The sequence below is a fragment of the Hibiscus syriacus genome, unplaced genomic scaffold (genome assembly GCF_006381635.1).
Source record: "Hibiscus syriacus cultivar Baekdansim isolate YM2019G1 unplaced genomic scaffold, ASM638163v2 tig00110930_pilon, whole genome shotgun sequence".
In the NCBI taxonomy this organism is placed as follows: Eukaryota; Viridiplantae; Streptophyta; class Magnoliopsida; order Malvales; family Malvaceae; genus Hibiscus; species Hibiscus syriacus.
In genome coordinates this window covers 449454-468115 of record NW_024062917.1, presented here as the reverse complement: position 1 = coordinate 468115, position 18662 = coordinate 449454, and the positions used below count along the sequence as shown (strand labels likewise).

General features: G+C 32.3%; 3 protein-coding genes across 3 annotated transcripts; 1 reads left to right on the top strand and 2 right to left on the bottom strand.

The window, feature by feature from the left end:
* Positions 1 to 304: 304 nt before the first annotated feature.
* On the bottom strand, positions 305 to 2452 carry LOC120146608 (amino acid transporter ANT1-like). Its single transcript, XM_039160124.1, has 3 exons — positions 2161 to 2452; positions 1404 to 2045; positions 305 to 717 (listed from the first exon to the last, which is right to left on the bottom strand). Exons 1-3 carry the CDS (start codon positions 2383 to 2385, stop codon positions 310 to 312), a joined length of 1275 nt encoding a protein of 424 aa, XP_039016055.1. The 5' UTR covers positions 2386 to 2452; the 3' UTR covers positions 305 to 309.
* A 1977-nt stretch (positions 2453 to 4429) lies between these two features.
* Positions 4430 to 5556, top strand: LOC120146663 (cytosolic sulfotransferase 17-like). The gene is made up of 2 exons (XM_039160169.1): positions 4430 to 4483; positions 4966 to 5556. The coding sequence occupies exons 1-2, from the start codon at positions 4430 to 4432 to the stop codon at positions 5554 to 5556; spliced, it is 645 nt and encodes a 214-aa protein (XP_039016100.1).
* Positions 5557 to 8631: 3075 nt separating this feature from the next.
* On the bottom strand, positions 8632 to 11841 carry LOC120146612 (probable carboxylesterase 15). The gene is made up of 2 exons (XM_039160127.1): positions 11078 to 11841; positions 8632 to 9132 (listed from the first exon to the last, which is right to left on the bottom strand). Exons 1-2 carry the CDS (start codon positions 11746 to 11748, stop codon positions 8826 to 8828), a joined length of 978 nt encoding a protein of 325 aa, XP_039016058.1. The 5' UTR covers positions 11749 to 11841; the 3' UTR covers positions 8632 to 8825.
* Between the last annotated feature and the right edge of the window lie 6821 nt (positions 11842 to 18662).

Below are 18662 nucleotides of genomic sequence, written 5' to 3'. Positions count from 1 at the left end.
ATTAACTCAAAAATTAATCTTATCAAAACTTCCAGGCTACTGCATCAATCACAATTCCTTTAGCAAAAGAGGAAGTAAATGAAATATTATAGCTACATAATAATTTCCTTGCCAATGTCAGCAAAATATGTTGAATAACTTGTTGATTTGAGTTCTTATTGAAACCAATAAATTTTCCGAGATTCGCATCTATGTTTTTATGAGTCCACAAGTATATTAATGTCTGTTAATCTAATCAAAGAACTGAATTTTTTATTTGAAATATTTCGAAACAAAATTTTGTTTATTTTCATTGTTTTTTTTTCTGTTTCAGACTTCAACTATGGTGGTATATGTACCATAAACTGCAAAAAACAGTCCACACAACAAAATGAAAACATCCAAACTTTTCTGCCAGTAACTCAGAGATGAACCTAACAAGGTTAGGTGAAATGAGGCTGGCAATACAAAAGAGATCAATGCACATACACTACTCCCAACGAGTGAGACTAGAACACCAAAACCAGGGACGAATGACGCCAACACTGCCAATCCGATCACCAGAACTGCTCGACCGATGTATATTCCGAACTTCCCTGATCTTGTAATCGAACTTTCAGCATCATTGTTGTGAAGCTTTTGAAACCAAAATCTTCTATTCAACTTCCCTTCAATGATTTCACAAACAGGATGAACCATTATTGGGAATGTAAATATTAGCCCCATGCACATGCCAATCTGTTGCAATAAGACCATAAATTCAGTATGTCATTAACTATGAAATATCAGCATCTAAAAAATGTGTGTTGGTGTGGGTGGGGGGGGGCAAGGTCTGGCAGATAACCTTCAAGTTGTTGTTTCTAACTGGGAATGACCTAGAAGAAACCTGAATTGGTCTCCAAGTTGCTGATGCAACTTCCTAGTCTAATCTCGAACAATTACACAAAAGATTAAATGCCAATCCATGATACGCTAGAGTCTAAAGAGGATAATGATTCGTGATAAGTGTTATGGGAGATACCCGAGTGCCTTAGTGTCTTAGAGAGATTGACATGAATCTTACATCGGAAAGTAAAAAGGAGATAATAGAATTTATAAGCGGTAGCGCTGCACATCTTATCAAACATGTATTTTGAAAAGAGGGTAATCACCTTATATCTTTATACTATATATCTTTATACTAATCCTTTATCCTCTAGAATGAGATAATAACATGCAAAAGACAATACAAGTTCTAATGCCAACAGTAAAGTTCATTATGTATAGCAACAGTTGATAAGAACTTTTTATATAAATTTTAAAGATGTTCCCAAGGAATAGATTAAGCTTCTTGGATTGATGGGGGGAGTATGAATGATAAGTTTATACGCTCTAAATTTATGCTTGAAAAGTAAATATATGATTGAAGATTTCAGCAAATTTACCTGTACTGCAATGGCTGTCCAATTTTTGGGAAGATTTAGTGTAATGATATCTTTTGTGTCATCGCCATAAGCCATGTACCCAAAAGTCCCAAACAAAATATACACAAGTGTGATCCATGCAAAAGAAATGGCCAATACCTTAGGGAATGCTTTCCTCTCTCTCATGGATTGCTCAAGAGCCAATGTCATTCCGAACCCTTCGAAACAGAACACTGCCGTCCCCCCTGCAAATGGCAACCCTCCCAAGTTGAACATTTTCCTATCTCTAAATGAAAAATCTCCCCTAATTGCCTGTTGTATGTCTTCTTTAGCAACAAACCCCATCGCCAACAGGTTGCATACATCAGCGAAAATGCTGAAGGGTGCAAAAGTCGAGAGGGATCTGATCCATGACAATGCAATTTCAATAGGGACTAACAAGAATATGTCAGAAGCAAAAGTGAGGCCATTGAGTTTGAATATGGATGCCACGTTTTGACCTATGAATACCAAGTATGCTACTGATCCTCCACATTGGGAGATGCATATGAGAAATTCTGTCAGGTAACGCCCTGGTTTTCCTAAGCACCTGAAACCCAAATCTCCATACGTTGTTGTTCCCTTTAATTCTTCTTCTGATGCTAATTTATGCCTGCACTCAATCTGCAGACAAATGTTAATGGAAAGTCTTCAATAAGAAAATTCATGTATCACCGAAGTGAAAAAAGAAAAAAAGAAAAAAAAAGCAGCATTAAAGGAAGAAAAAATCGATACTAACAAGAAGGAGCATGCAGTAGAAAGTAGCCGAACCAACAATGATGGCACCGAGTGATCCGGCAAGCCAACCGGCGACTCGAAAAGAATAAGGAAGGCCTAAAACCCCGGTTCCAACTATTGAAACTAAGATGTTCCCTATAGTTTGAAGTTTGGAAGCAGTTCCTTGTGATGATGTCAATGTTGATGGATTGATCAAAGGGATTCTATCACAATTTCTCTCCTCCATTGCTTTCTTTTCTTTAAATCTTTGTAGTCTCGTAGAGGCTGCCTGGTTTTTTTTTTGTTCCGTTTTAAAAGTCCCTTGTAAGAGTCTAACAGGTTTAAATTTCAAATCAATGGCGTAGTACAGCAGGACAGGGAGATCTAAGACCAACTCTTCAACGCTACGTTGCTCCTGAAGCTGTAAAGGACTTGCAGTTTCATACTGAAAGATGTGAAGGATGAGAAAATTTGAATGAATTTGTATTGACAAAAAATGATTTTTTTAATAGCAAGGGATGATTATAAGGTAATGTTGACTAATCTTAGGCGCTGTTCGAATTTAAATTCTCTAATGACAGGAATGGTGGGTTTAGATATGAGAATTAAGGAATGTTAGTATCTCACCATGTTTTTCACTGTACTTCCAAGTTTCATGCACCTAATTTGGTAAGCTGGTAGGCTAAGTTTGTCAACTAAATCCATGATAGGATTTTGATTAATTTTTTTTAACTGATACACAGATTTGATGAAATTTGTTATGATAGGCAGATATGGAAATTGAGATAAAATATGTGATCTCTATGGGTTTTTTCATGCCGAAAAGATAGGGTAGAATTCATCCATATGTTTATCACTTATCATTTAACTTTTATTTTCATCCACAACCTTTCAAAATTAAATTTATCATGGATAACTTTTCAAAATATTAAAATTATTATTTAATAATTATATTATTCATAATTTAAGAATAGAGACAAAATATATAACGACGGAGTTAAAATACCAATTCATTGATAAAATATAATTAATAATACAAAATAATGGACATATAAATAATATTAGCAATTCACAATTGATACAGAGTTCCTCATAATTGACTAGCCCTTCACGTATTACGCTTTTTTTTTTTTGAAAGGCCTTTGATGCGGAAAGACAAATTGATACTAGTTAAATTCAATTTTACAGTAAATTTCTTAATATTCGGGGATGGTTAGAGGGGAGATAAGTAGAAGTAAATGTCATTGTAAATTTAAAATTATCATATATTTTAGATTGTTTATATATATTTTTTTCTATTAAAAATTTGTTTGTCTCCTGAAATTTTTAGAGTTCGTCACTTTCTAAAATTTTAAAAGCTCACCCATAACATAAAATCTTATTTACATAAGAGATACATGAGGATAGACCAATAGACAGAGTATCATTCGCGGTCCATACAAATCTTTGACAAGGGTGCTCAAAGCCCACTCTGATGTTATTGCATGGTCTGTTACCGACATGCCAAAGATTGATACATCCATCATTAGGAATGATCAAATCTCGATTTGAAAAATCGATTTTTTAGATTCGACTTGAAAAACTCGACTCGAATTGATTTCGAGTTGTAATTTTATAAACTCGACTCTAAAAAATTTCAAGTTCAAATCGAGTTGTAAAATTCAACTCAAATAACTCGGATAACTTGAAATGTTTACTACTCAGTAGATTGATTTTCAATTTAAGTCGAAGCTTGAGTCAAATCCCTCGACTTTGTATGATATATGTAAATCGTATATAAAAAAATACATATATATATTGTATATGATTGTAAAATATCATTTAAATAATAATCAAATGATTTCATAATATTGTAAATATTTACAATTAAATTTAAATAGAAACTCGAAAATTTGACTCGATTCAACTATAAAAAATTTCATGTCAACTCTGAGTTATAAAATATGACTCGTCAACTCGAATAACTCGAAATTTTTTGACTCGACTCGATCGAACGCATACTCCTATCCATCATCATGCTTTCGCTTAATATCATGCCTTACGAGGGATTTTTCGCTCCCCTTTATCAATAGATTGGTGGGCTCTATAACGACTTACAAGTACATGAGCTTTATGGATGTTTTTTCAGGCTACAACCATATTCAAATGATCCCTAGGATGAGGAGAAAACTTCCTTTGTCACAAAAGATGACATTTTCTGTTACAAGGTCGTGCATTTTTGGTTGAAGAATGCGTTAGTTACTTTGCAACGCCTCATCAACAAAATCTTCAAAGACCAAATCGGAAAGAACATGGAAGCCTATGTGAATAATATGATTGTGAAGAGTTCATCCATGGAAGAACGCGTAAATAACCTGACAAGTTTTTCAGGTTCTCCAACTATATGACATGCAACTGAACCTTTCCAAATGTACCTTTGGCATATGCGCAGTTAATTGAGGATAATTCGAAGTAAATTTTGGCCATCCACGAAATGAATCTTTCAAAAAAGGTTAAGGAGGTACAGAAACTAACTGGATGAGTTGTAGTCCTAAATAGATATATAAATTCAAGTAATAAGATGCCATAACCATTGGATTAACCTAACCTGTAATGTGTCCTGTGTCTGTCTTGTTGGAAATGGTGAAATTCAATGGGCAATGGCAAAGCGCATCTTTTAGCTTTTTCAATTAGAAAATATATTGTTTTCGATTTGCTTCCCAGTAGCAGCAATTTTTTATTATGAGAAGCACCTAACACCGTTGAGGAGACGAGAAGACTGAGTCCGTGAAGATATATACATATATCCTTTAAACACACAGATTTCATACAGATGAAATGATTGCAGACATTGAAGCTCTTACCACTTCGGAGGCCAACACTTCCTACAGAAATTGGGTGGAACTCGTTTCAGTCTCTTTGCTTATATCAGGGCTTTTGGACCTTCCCTCATTTCCTCGAAAGCATCATTTTAGCTCAACATCGTTTCAAGCCTAAACCAGGCGACATCTTCGTCTGCAGTGCTCCTAAAAGCGGCACCACCTGGCTCAAGGCACTGAGTTTCTCCATTGTCACTCGAAACCGTTTCGACACTTCCAACAGCCCTTTGCTCACCAAGGGTCCGCACCATTGTGTGCCCAACTTGGTCGGTTTTGACCAAAAACCAGACATACGTAATCCAGGAATCCCACTCATATCCACCCATGCCCCCTACCGTTGTTTGCCCAAATCTGTTGTGGATTCCGATGATGTCAAGATTGTTTACATTTATCGAGACCCAAAAGATGCATTCGTGTCCATGTTTCACTTCGCAGCCAAGCGACGGCCCAAGGGAATGGAACCCATTTCTCTAGAGGTGGCTTTCAACCTTTTCTGCCAAGGGAGATCTGTTTTCGGACCAGCTTGGGACAATATCTTAGGTAGCGTATTACCTTGTTAAATCCGAGATGCATAGGTCAAATCTCTTTCAATAAATAATTTTGCATTACCGAGCAAAACAAAGTAGATAACCCTAGTGAATTTGGAGCGGCATGGGATGAATTCTTTTAGAACAACTGATATGAAAAAATATGATAATTTTTTGTCCCACTCCTCCAATATTAAATAACATTTTACCTTTATACACATAATTAGGAAGAAAATATGATATACAAAAAACCTTAAATTATTTTATGTTAGAGAATTGTAATTTTTTTATATTTATATATCTTATTTAGAAAAATCATGCTTATATGTTTACTTGCCTTTTTTTAAAAAAAATAAAATATATAAAGAAAAAATAAAATAGAGATGGGATAGGATAGGATGATGTCAGACAAAAATATCAAACATTCATAAGAAGACGTTTGATTCTTGAAAAAAATTATTATCACGGATAATAATTTTTTCTGAAATCTTATTATCATGTTTGGATTGTCCTAATTCCTACTAGGCAGGATAAAAAGATTACCAACGGTGACGCTTTTTTAAAAGATTACAAGAATGTCATTCTGATTCAATCTTTAGATATTTGTCAATTCCTACCATTTTGAACAAAATAACCTTAAGATAATAGGTTTTCTTCATATTAGTTTATATAACTAATTAATTGATGTGTAAATTTTATTAAATATGTTTATTTTATATAGTTTAATATTTAGTGTTACATATTTAAATATTTTTTTATTTTTGTATTCATCCAAAGAAAGCAGCAAGCTGCTACAAGAGACTTTACAACCAACTAGATTAACCCCCAATCTTTGCACAGATGCCTATTTACACCATCCAGCCTATTCATGCTATACCTATACAATTTGATCCTAACAACCCTCTTTATAGTATTTACAATTGTATCAATCGAATGTATCAGTCCTCTAAAAGCTCTATGATTACGTTCTTCCCATATGAAGTAAACAAATTCAGTCCATGCTAATTTAAGAACATGAACTAATAAAGACTTACCTTTCAAATTCCTAGCCATCCAACAGAGCGAGTCTTCCCAACTCAGCCCTTGCTGCTACAGCCCACATGAGTGCATAATAGTGCCCCAGACCACCCTAAAAATTAGAACAGTCCAAGAAAAGATGATTCTTTGATTCCAGCTCAGTACCACATAGTCCACAACTATTATCAGTAACCATACCAAACCGAGCAAGTCTATCCTTGGTAGGCAACCTGACAAGGATAGCCATCCACGTAATCAGAGAGAACTTTGGAACATGAGCAGGGAACCAAATGAGTCGATGCCAGTCAACTTTGCCCTTCCTTTCTCTAATGTTGTCCCAGATCCAGCCTCCTCTAATATGTGACCAATTTACAAAAGCAGTAAACAGTCCCCTAGCCTCCTCACGCATCTTGATCAATTTTCTGAGGATCCAGCTGAAATGAGGCTCACATTCAACACTTCAGTAATCCTCAAGCTTAAAACAATAGGTCTTTATCCAGGCAATCCACAATGATCCTTCACCAGCTAAAATATTTTTAACAAGCATAAGGTAACAAGTTTTGTTCTAACCAAACAAATTCCTTAACCCCATACCTCCTTCAAATTTTAGAGAGCATATATGATTCCAGCTCACCCTAGCACCTCTAGTTGAGGTATCATTGCCCTTCCAAAAGAATCTCATACAAAGCCTTTCAATATCCCGAATGACTCCCTTCAGTAGAATAAGTTGTCTACTCCAGTAATTAAAGATGCTAAACAAAACAGTTTTTACAAGTTGCAGCCTCCCACCAAAACTCAGTTTTCTGCTAGACCACTGCCTTAGCTTATCTCTGATCCTCGCCAGTAAAGATGTGTAGTCTTTCCCTGAAAGCTTTCGGGTCACCAAGGGTACCCCCAGACACCTGACAAGAAACTGACCAACTCTAAAACCTGTAGCTCTCTGAATCTGTTCTAATTCACCCTATTCATCCCACAAGCATAGAGTTCAGTCTTCAAAGCATTTAACTTAATCCCAGATAGCTCATAAAATTTGTCTAAAATGCTTACCACTCCCAACACTGAGTCCATAGAATCATGGCAGAACATTAACAAATCATCAGCAAAGTAAAGATGTGTAAGTGAAATCCTCCTACATCTAGGGTGGAATCTGAAAATTCCATTTCTGGCTGCAACATCCAGCAAGTAAGAGAGTACATTCATGACTATTACAAATAGGTCAATAATGAACGTGCTAAAACTCAAATGTTTAGAATTACCTTAATTTTAAGTGCTAAAAATAACATTGTTACCGACATTTATTATCATAAGTTGAGTTATACAACTCTAAATCATTTTTGACAATTTAAAAGAGTGTTTTAATCACTCAAAAATCAACCTAAATTCTTATTATTAAATATGTTAAAAATATATACAAGATATTTATTTATGTAAATTTTTCAAACGAGCATGACCCAAACGACTTCAGTAATTAAGAAATGGTTGTTATTCATAAAGTTCTCGGATTCAAACACAATATTTATAAGAGTGTGTTTGAACGTTCATTGTCAAATCATTAAAAGTTTTTCGAATAAATATTACTTTGTAATTACTCAAAACTAATAAAAAAATAATATATTAAATATAATATTTTTATAAAATTTAGAAATTATAGCAGATATAGTTATATGAATTTTATGCAAATATTTTTAATTTAATATTAAAATTTTAAATCGTTAAAAATAAAATATATCATAAAGAAAATCTGATAAAATAAAATATATTTGTGTAATCTTATCTATTCTCAAAACCAAACAATGTAATTTTCCTATCAAATAAATAAAAAGGATATAATATAATATTCTCGTGGTATCTTAGGTAATTTTATATTTCAAAAATTTTATTCTTAAAGATAATTTTATCTCAGCACGAATCGAGTCATTTCAGTGGTTAAAGAAATCATTATTATCTTTAGAGGTCTTATGTTCGAGTACCAATGAGTGTTTAAGCTTTCATTATCAACTAAGTGATAATCTTTAGAACAAATACTACATTGTAATCTCTCTAGATTTAATAATAGAAAAATTAAAAATTCTTATTTTGCCACTAGATTTTATGGAATTCGCAATTCATGGTGGTTGATCTCCTGTTCTTCAGCCTGCTGGTCACTTTGGTTATCAGGAAGGTGCTACAGCCGAATGAGATGATATTTCTCTCAAAGCTTCAAACACTTTACGTACATATTATTGCGAATATGATTTGTCATACATAAATGATTTGATAAGTTAAGTGTTCGCCTTTCCAAAAAATCAAGCAGAGTTGTCATACATAAATGATTTGAGAAGTTGCAGTGTTTGATTAGCAGCATCAGAATATGGATCGTAATTGAAATAACCATGTTCTTGTCCATGGAACTCCACGTACTGAATCTTCTTTCCCATCTCATTTAATCTGGCGGCGTAATCCTCAGCCCTGTCTTTCAACAACTCGTTGCCACCCACCACGACCAAGATGGGATCAAGCTCCACTGCTTCAAGCCTAGGGCTCATCGGCCCAAATGGATTCGCTAAAGGGTGGTCTCTCGTCTCTCCAATCGGCATCGACAGCCTCCAAAACCTGCCCAATTCAATGAATAATGACAAAACTGTTGATTTTCCATTCAACAGTAAGGAGCAATAAACATGAAGATTGTGGGGTTGTGATGGGATGTTGGATCACAACAAATATCATGGATTGACTCAAATGAACCATGCACAGAGGAGTAAAATCATACCAAACTCCAAAATTTATATATTACTTGATAATCTTGCTAAAGCTTTTGATAACGATTAAAGTATTAATCATGGCTCTTAAAAAATTAAAGTGGATAGTCATTGGGGTTAGTTTAATTTTAAGTATTAAGCAACTTGATATCGCTTAAGTAGATCTCGAGTTCGATGTTTTCTATATGCAAAAAATTTCTACTCGAAGACTCACCCACTAAAATTAATTGTGCGATATAAGTCAATTCAAATTAATTAAAACAAAACTCTAAAAAACTGTGAAGGCAACAAACAAAAAGAAAATATTAAAGTGGATAGGTATGGAAAGCCTTTTCCAAAGATAAGGACAACTGACGAAATTAGATAAGGCATTATCTCATGTGTTTCGGGGAGTGTTTAAGCACTATCTCAATTTGTGGATTTATTTGCATTGGTCAACACTTATATAGAACTTGCTTTGAAATTATCTTAATAATCCAATTAAGAAATTAATTAAAAATGTTAATAAGGAAAGATCACATGTCAATAGTTGATTAAGAATTTGATATTTTTGTGGTGTAGGTGAGATTGACTTGCCTTTTCATTGATAAGAACCACCACCATTTATGCTTTATTGTCCATTATTTGGACCTGCGGCTTTGTTTCATACGTAAATTTTGTGCGTGTTTTTTTTATTCTACTTCAAAAAAAAATCAATTTCAATATTTTAAAAAGTTTTAATCTTAAAAAAAATATTCAAATTATACTCACTTTTTTCCTTAATTTTTTTTTCAATGCAGGTGTTTAACATTACAAATAATATCGTTTTAAGTACAAACACCATAACGGTTGTTAAAAAATTGTTAAAAATTAGTCAACCAATCAATATTTGACATGTGATCTGATTTTTCATTTTCTTTAATTTAAAAAAAAATAAAATTCATAAATTTTCAAAAAAAAAAACAACTTTTTTTATTTTTTTAAAAAAATACATGAAGACCCTCAATTATGCCGCCTACCCCATCATCGTCTATAATCACCCACTCACCTGTCGATCACTTACATATCAACCATTCATATACCACTCATCTGTCGATAGGGATGTATGTGTGTTGAGATTTAGGAATTTGATTATTGGATTTAGGAATTTTGAAAGATTAAAGTTACAAGTGATGACCGTTGACGTGTGGGCAGATGGCTGACGGGGGAGACAACGGCAGGGACGGTCGATGAGTGAAGTTAATTCTTTGAGATTAAGGATTTTGGGATTTTTTGAGATTTTAAAAATATTTTGGGATTTGCTTGAAAATAATAATTTTAAGTTTTTTAAAATAAAATTTTCAAAAATTTATAAATGCGTAACGTGTCACATTTTAAGTGGTTGATTGTATTTTCTTAATAGACATTTAAAAGAGTAACGTTTGTAACATTAGACATCCACGTTGACAAAAAAAACTAAACATCTAAATAGAAAAAAATATATAGTTTAAACAAAATTTTCATATTAAACCCTTTAAATAAAAGATACATAAACAATGTGTGTTCCTGGTTTTTTCTCTCTCTCCAAGATGATGCATGTCGAGTTAATTAAATTGTAATTATAGCGTAACTATAGCGAATTAAGAAGGATAGAAACTGATAACGTTTAGAAGCAGGTTTCGTAAAAATAACAGGAAAATTTTGAATTTAAACATATGCTTATTTCCTTTAAAAAAACAAAACTTATTTTTAATTTAAAAAATATGAATAGAATTAAACATTATATAAAAAATTATGAGTCAATAATTATCAAAATGGCCTAATAAAAAAAATCACATTACCTGTCAAGTATCTCAAGATTCATCAAAGCCTCGCTAGGCCCCGATTCTGACTTGGTCCTCACCATCCCACCAAAAAATGGTGCCCATAGCACGTAACCTCGTACTCGAACTGGCGCCAGCTCGCTCGAACCAGCACCGAACCTAACTGCCAAATGGTGTGCAATATTCCCGCCTGATGAATCACCCAAGACAAAAACCTGGTCAAAGCCAACCTCTTCACTGTTCAACCATGCATCGCTACTACCGTTTCCACTCAAAGCTTGACTTTGCAGCCACTTCATGGCACTGGCTGCATCATCCATTGCCGCCGGCAGTCTATGCTCCGGGGCTAACCTGTAGTCCGGTGCAATGACGACCGCGTTGAGCCCCGATGCTAGGCGTAGGCACGAATTGTGGCAGGTAGGCCACGTGCGAGAGCCTAGACAAAAACCACCGCCATGAATGAAAACGATGACGGGGAGCTTGTGAAAATTAGATGCTGATTGGGGCTTGTAAATTCGAAGATGGAGGTTATGGTTTTTGTCAAACATGACATCTTTGAAATCCACCGAATCCTCATGGTCGATTACAGGCATGTTGAATTGTATGTTTTTGGACCGGAAAACGGTGCCGTCGCTCAACACTTGGAGGACTCCCATGCAATCTTCCACAATATGAGGAAATGAACCCATGGATTTTTTTTCTTTTTTCTTTTGGGAAGTAAATTTGTTGGGTGAAGATGCTTGGCAATGGTGGGGTTTATATAGATAAAGACAGGAAGGGGATGAAAGTGGAGAAACTGTAGAATAGAAAGGGGTGATGGTGTAAATTCAATGGATGTTAATGGAGGGGTGGTTCCACGTGATTTCATGGTCATTGCTTCATCTTATTGTATTTTTTAATATGGACCATATGTATGCTTGGGTGGCTCTTGTAATGTTTATTTGGAACCGGAATTTGTCATGGCTTCGCTTTTTTTTGTCCTATTCTACTGCATGAAAATAAAATAAGAGTGACGGCATGATATTTAACGTCAAAAAGTTGTAAAATTAATGTTAAATGACATGATATTAATCTCATAAGCTTTAGCAACCAATTAGAGCTACAAGGTTAGAAGTAATTTAGAGTGATTTACTGAGTTTTATTATAAATTTTGATATCGATTTGTATCAAAACAATAAGAACATCCCTCTAAATTCTAGGCAAATCTTTTGTGTGCTCTCATTATAAGTACATGAATTAAAATGCACCTACGGTGAAGATATTTATTTTTAAGGTCATGAAAAAGTTAAAAATATGAATGTTAAAATAAACAAGAAAAAGTGTAAAAATAATTTAAATTAAATTATTAATCTTTTTTTAAAATATATTAATCATTTGTTATAGGTTAGAGTGGGAGTGAAGAGGTAAGTAATGAGAAATATAATTTTGTTAAAATATGAATATTTTGCATCTAGGATGTTACTTATCTGTTATCATGTTGATATTTTTTACTTTGGACTTGGATATGCGGTTTGCATTCCTAGATAGTTTTCTCACGACTCCCAATTCTAATTTGCGGTTGCCAATGGTCTTTCATTATTTTAATTCCCCTGTTGTGGTTTGTTTATCGATGCAATCATATTTGTTCATATATGTCTTTTGTTCGAGTTTTATCCTTCTCCTTGTATGGAGTATGGTCCTTATATGATCTCGAGTGGCTAGTTCATTGTGTCAGTGATTATAGAAAATATTCTAGTTGTGTATTTAATTTTTTATTGAAATTTTAAATATATTTTATAGTTTTTAATAAAACTAACGACTCAGTTTGTATAAACGAAAACTTCTTAAACATGTGATTTATTTATAAATTCTTAAAAACAATTTGTCTATTATCAAATATATAATTGAATGATGTAAAGTGTATTTAGAAAAACTAATTTAATTTATAAATTGATTTGTGGACCTAAAAACATATAAAATTCTAACAAAAAAATTATAATATTCACATATCTTTAACACTAAGTTTTGTTTTATAATTATTTTTAAATAAATATTTTATAAATACAAACTTTGGAATTTGCGAAGTGAAATCACATGTTCTAACGATTCTTAAAAACGTACAAAAGTCAAGGTGATAAATATCGTAATTAATTAGAGCTGTTCTTAACGCAAATTAGGGGATTAAACAAATGAGCCGTTCCATTATGGAAGATACTGAAAAGTAATCTTTTAAAACAGTCGTATAAAAACGGCTTTGCAAGAACAGACAAATATTTTTATATTTGCTCAAACAAAAATTAAATCTTTCAAAAATATCAAATAAAAATTTATCTAGAGAGAATAAAAACCTTAATTTCTTATTTGGACTTTTTAATATGTTTTTAATCTTTGTTGAAACTTATTTTTTTTTCTCCTGGATTTGACAAGAAATGATGAAGTGGAACTCATGTCATGGTTGGGATAGAAATGATTGAGAAAGGGATAAACATAGGCGGAGATTCGAAAAAAGGAAGTGCAAATGTGACATTAAAATCATGGACAAAAGACTGGGATGCTATGAATATTTGTCGGCAGTGTAAATCGAATCGTCAGAAACCATGAATCGATGATGGGAGCTCTGGAAAAGCCTAAGATTTAGTGTTGCTGCACTTGTATCAATCCTTTTGTTTTTAAATTGAATTTATTTGTTCTCGTTAACTCGTTGAATGATTTCGGTGGTTATAAAATGTGTTCATTTGAGGTCTCAAAGTCAAGCAGTTACGTCCGTAGAGTGTATATATGTATATTATTAATAATTAAGAAATATTATGAATATATTATCGTGTAAACGTCTTATAATATTAAAAATATTTGTTCTGATCCATAAGAAGCATTGCACCAATGCCAAAACCAATACATAAAAAACTCTGTCATTCAACTCAGGAATAAATTGGATGTATTTTGGGAAGAATTTTATTCAACTTTCTAAACAAAAGCACACAGCTTTTTTAAAGCTCCCACTTGCAGAATCTTGGGGTGTTCTAATTTGTCGGCTTACTAGTTTTTGTCATCTTCCCCCACAGACTTCAATAGTAAATGAACTTGGTCAATATAATTATTTTTGTAAAAATAACATCCAGTAAGTTTAAGATTCGGATTCAATCATATACAATTCCTTTCTTATTCTCAGAATAATGCCGATTGGTATCAAAATAATTAAAAATCTACGCAGATCTGAGCCTGCTCGGGTGCAACCAGATGCAGACCCGCAGCAAGGGCAGGGCAGCTGGAATTAGCTCATACACTTTGCAGCATCCCCTAGTTTATAGCATTGTCGATGGTCCAAATCAGAAGCAATATCGCAAGTCAGAAAACAACAACGAATGAGAAAATTTTAAATTATTGCATCAAGTCCTTATATAATCAGACAAAATGATACAGTTTTAACAGTTAAAATATTACGTCAATCTGCCGCGTTAAGTACGATACAACATGCATTTAAGGTTTCAAGCCATTCATGAAATAATCAATGCAACGTTTTCCTAAAAATGACCAAAAGAATGCCAGTGGCCATTCAACGATAATATCTAAAGTTAAATCACTCCACCACATTCCTTCTATTAAAAGAGGGGTTAGTGTTGTATTTCCGTTAAAAGGCCCTTTGCGCATCAATTTTGTATCAAAGGACCTCCGGAGAGCCTATCAACATCTCTGAATCTAGAGAACATATCTAGATAAATGAACTCGTGTAACCCCTAAATCTCGACTTAGACGTTACGGTCGAATCTTGAAAGTCATATTGATCACCGAGGTGATCCAAAATTTAATTCAAAAAAAAATATTAGATATTAAATTAGAATTGCAAATAATTTATACAATTATTATCACTTTATTAAAAAATATTTTATCAAATATAATTTAAATCTAAGACTCTGATCCTTCCGATGTTTGATCTGATCCTAACATTATGAAATATCTGAAATGGAGAAATAAAAGGAGTGAGCTATAGAGCTCAGTGCAGTCAAAATATGTGTATAAATAAAGTATTAAAAAAAACAATCAACAAGCATAATTACAGTCCGAGTCATAATATGCATGGTGCGAATAAATATGCAAATGTAGTGCACTCATAGACTCGAAGAGTAGATTCCCCCAGAACCACTCTAATTATAACACACCATCCAAAGTGGAGTATGTCACCATCCAAATGGAGTCCGTCACAAACCTCGTTGGGTTTGGGTGAATACATTGAACTTCCCTATCAATTCCAACCTCATGTGTCATGGCATCAAAATACATATATATGAATTCTGATATAATCTGAATGTAAAAATATTTACATAAATTTCAAAATATGAATGCATAACATAAATTCCGAAGCCGATATAACATGCGTCACATAACATATTTATCCGAATTAAATTTAATACAATAATACAAAAAAGTTGTGCTTCAATACAATTTTCAATCAGTCAAACAATTAATACATAATAGATTTAGCATAAATTCTGAAGCCGATATATAACATGCGTCACATAACATATATATCACCACGACATCAATCAGAATTTAATTATTTTATATTCAACAAAAAAAAACTATTAAGCATAATTAAAATAGTTGTAGCACGGTAAGACAAACACCTTAAATCGTATAATGATAAATATACTAACGAGCAACAATTTTTGTGGACAAAATCTTGAGTGGAAGGTTTAATGGAGAAGGGCCACACGACTTTAGAAAAGCTAATTAAATTAATAGTCGTAGAATTTAAAACGAAACAATAAGGGAGAAGATGAATTTGTTCTCTCTTTATTTCGTGGCAATATATAAAGTTTAGGGGGAAATACTTTGTAGATTGATAAGATTAAATTCAACTAAAACAGAGATAAAGATAGAAGTTTTATTTAAAAATCAATTCTAAAATAGATATCTTATGGAAATATTTTAGAATTAAAATAAATAAATAAATAATAGATAATATAAAATAAACAATTTAAGATAATAAGATAATATTTTTGAGACAATAATGAAAAGAACTTGAAATAAAACAAATTTAGGAATTACACTTTAAATATAATTCTAAAACCGAAAATTTGAAGAAAATTGATTACTAAAATAAGTTGGTAAAACTACGAGATAAGTCAATATCTTTAAAATTAGCATTTATTCAATTTAGTCCAAAACTAAATAATTGAAGCCAATAAAAATTTTGATTTATCAAGACTAAAATATTAACTCGGATTTGGGGTGTGACAACTCGAAAGTTTAACATTTCTCGAGAAACCGTGACTTGTTAACATAATTTCTACAATTAGAAAATGATTTACTAAATATATAAACATCATTCAAATATTATTTAAGTTTTATGCTAATAATTATCAGATAATTTAGTGATCAAATATCATATTAAATATAATAATATCATCTCTCAAAACAATTTACTTAATCCTATGCCACATTCCAAATGATAATAAATTATTATATACAAAACTTATTATGACTATACTATAATCGGTTTGAGACTAATCTTCAAAGTGACGATCTAATCGAGACTCCGATCTTCAGAGTGTTGATCTAATTCTAATGTCCAAAATAGTTTCAAAGGGGAAAATAGAGAAAAATGATGAGCTAGAAAGTTCATTGTGGTCTGGTCTAGTAGTGTGAAAAACTAAACATAATATCAAGCTGGAAACGACAATGAAAATTTTACAAAACAGACATACTGACACAACAACAGAATATGCAGACATAAGAAATATATAGCATGCCTATCTGGACCAGAATGTAATGCCTAAATAATGGAGCAAGTCGACCCAAATAATAAACAAAACGAGTCACGATCCAGTGAAATGAACCTCCAGAATCTTCCTCCTGCACAACCCAAACTCAGATGCAACAGTGCAGAACATAGCATGCATTTATAGAATTCAAAATAGTCGGACGATGGACCATAAAAGAGAAGAGGTAAAGAAACAGAGGCGATAGTGGATGTCATTTGGATGTATGATTTTAGTTGAATCAATCAAAGAATAAACGTGTAGTCTTTATTAAACTGAATATGCAAAATACTTGGGGTTTTAGCCCATTACCCTAGTGGGTTTTCATACCCAAAAATTCAACCTCAGCTGATAAACAAACTAATAATCATCTAGTTCATTAATCATAGCTAAGGATATTGTTTTATTGAGTTTTCGATTATTAAAAGTTATAAAATAGTCTTTCGACTGTAGGGAGTCACTTTTTTAAGTCCATCGACTATTAAAAGTTATAAAATGATCACTTGACTATTCATTATATTTCAAACTTGTCCCTTTCTATTAAAAAATTGACAGTTGTCTGAGTTGGATGTTAACATGCTGACTGAGATATGATAATCGTTTGAGATTATGAGATTAGATTTTATCATATCTCAGTCAACATGTTTAACGTTCATCTCATACTGTCGTTAATTTCTTAACGAAAAAGGACGACTCTGAAACATAATGAATAGTTGGATGACTATTTTGTAACTTTTAATAGTCAAGGGACTCAACAAAGTAATTTTCTATAGTCGATGGATCATTTTATAATTTTTAATAGTCAAGGGATTTAATAAAACATGATTCTATAGCCATGGGACTATTTGTGTACTTTGCCCTTTTTATTATTTCTTTTCACAGCCGAAATTTCCTTTCTAAAATCCTAACCTCCTTTCTCTTCTAGATACTACAGCCTTTTGATATATTTAGTCCAGTTGGATTTTAATTGGATTGTGGATATTGGGTCTTGTACTTGAATTTAATATGAATGGTTTCAATTTTTTAGTAAAGCACATATAGACGGTCGATTATATATAATGATGTTTTGTTTAATTATTTGATTATTAAAAGTTATGAATTATTTTTTGATTATAAAATATTATTTTGTTAAATTTTCAAATATAAAATTATGTTTTGTTGAGTCATCGATTTTTAAAATTACAAACTATCTCTGTCTTTCTTTATTTTCTTATTAACAAACAAACATGTTTAATTGATGAGGACTTTTATTTAGACTTTGAGAGATAAAACCCCTCTTTTCTCATTACCAATATCTCTTAGAGATAAACATATTTTGGTTTCTATTTTTTATAATTCATAGTTTGCATGAATAAAAATATTATATGTATCATCATTTTATTAATTTTTTTTAAAAAAATACATGTATATCAAATTGAACCATTGTTAATGAAACTATTGTTAATGATATTTAGTGGTGACTAAAATGAAAATATAATAAAATTTTAATGAATTAATAATATTTTTTAATTCTAATGATCAAAGTTGAAGTGTCCTAAAAATTTAATGATAATTAATACAGTTTACGATAATTTTAAATAAAAAACCCTACAAAACTTAACTATAAAGTAAATAAATTATCCCATTCAAAAATACATTTGAGGGGGGGTTTCCAGTTTCTATCCATTTTTCAATGTATAAAGTTTTCCTATTTCCACTTCTAGATTTTCCTTCCCTCCAAACACCATTGCAATTCCTACGATTGGGTTGGTGACGTGTCTCAAAGAAAAGTTGTAATAATGGAATTAAAAACAAAAATGGGTTGATTTTTCTTCCCTGGAGGCTAGCTTTCTCGGGAAAATTTACCTCCTTTTTTCCAGCTTTCT

Bases quoted from the DNA above. Each gene is read 5' to 3' on its own strand.
- LOC120146612 (XM_039160127.1), bottom strand. From the start codon at position 11,748: ATGGGTTCATTTCCTCATATTGTGGAAGATTGCATGGGAGTCCTCCAA. The intron at 9,133-11,077 runs GTAATGTGATTT...TGAATTGGGCAG, and splicing joins AATCTTGAGATACTTGACAG to GTTTTGGAGGCTGTCGATGC.
- LOC120146663 (XM_039160169.1), top strand. From the start codon at position 4,430: ATGGAAGCCTATGTGAATAATATGATTGTGAAGAGTTCATCCATGGAA. The intron at 4,484-4,965 runs GTAAATAACCTG...AAATGATTGCAG, and splicing joins GTTCATCCATGGAAGAACGC to ACATTGAAGCTCTTACCACT.
- LOC120146608 (XM_039160124.1), bottom strand. From the start codon at position 2,385: ATGGAGGAGAGAAATTGTGATAGAATCCCTTTGATCAATCCATCAACA. The intron at 2,046-2,160 runs GTTAGTATCGAT...ATTTGTCTGCAG, and splicing joins TCTACTGCATGCTCCTTCTT to ATTGAGTGCAGGCATAAATT. The intron at 718-1,403 runs GTAAATTTGCTG...TTATTGCAACAG, and splicing joins GGACAGCCATTGCAGTACAG to ATTGGCATGTGCATGGGGCT.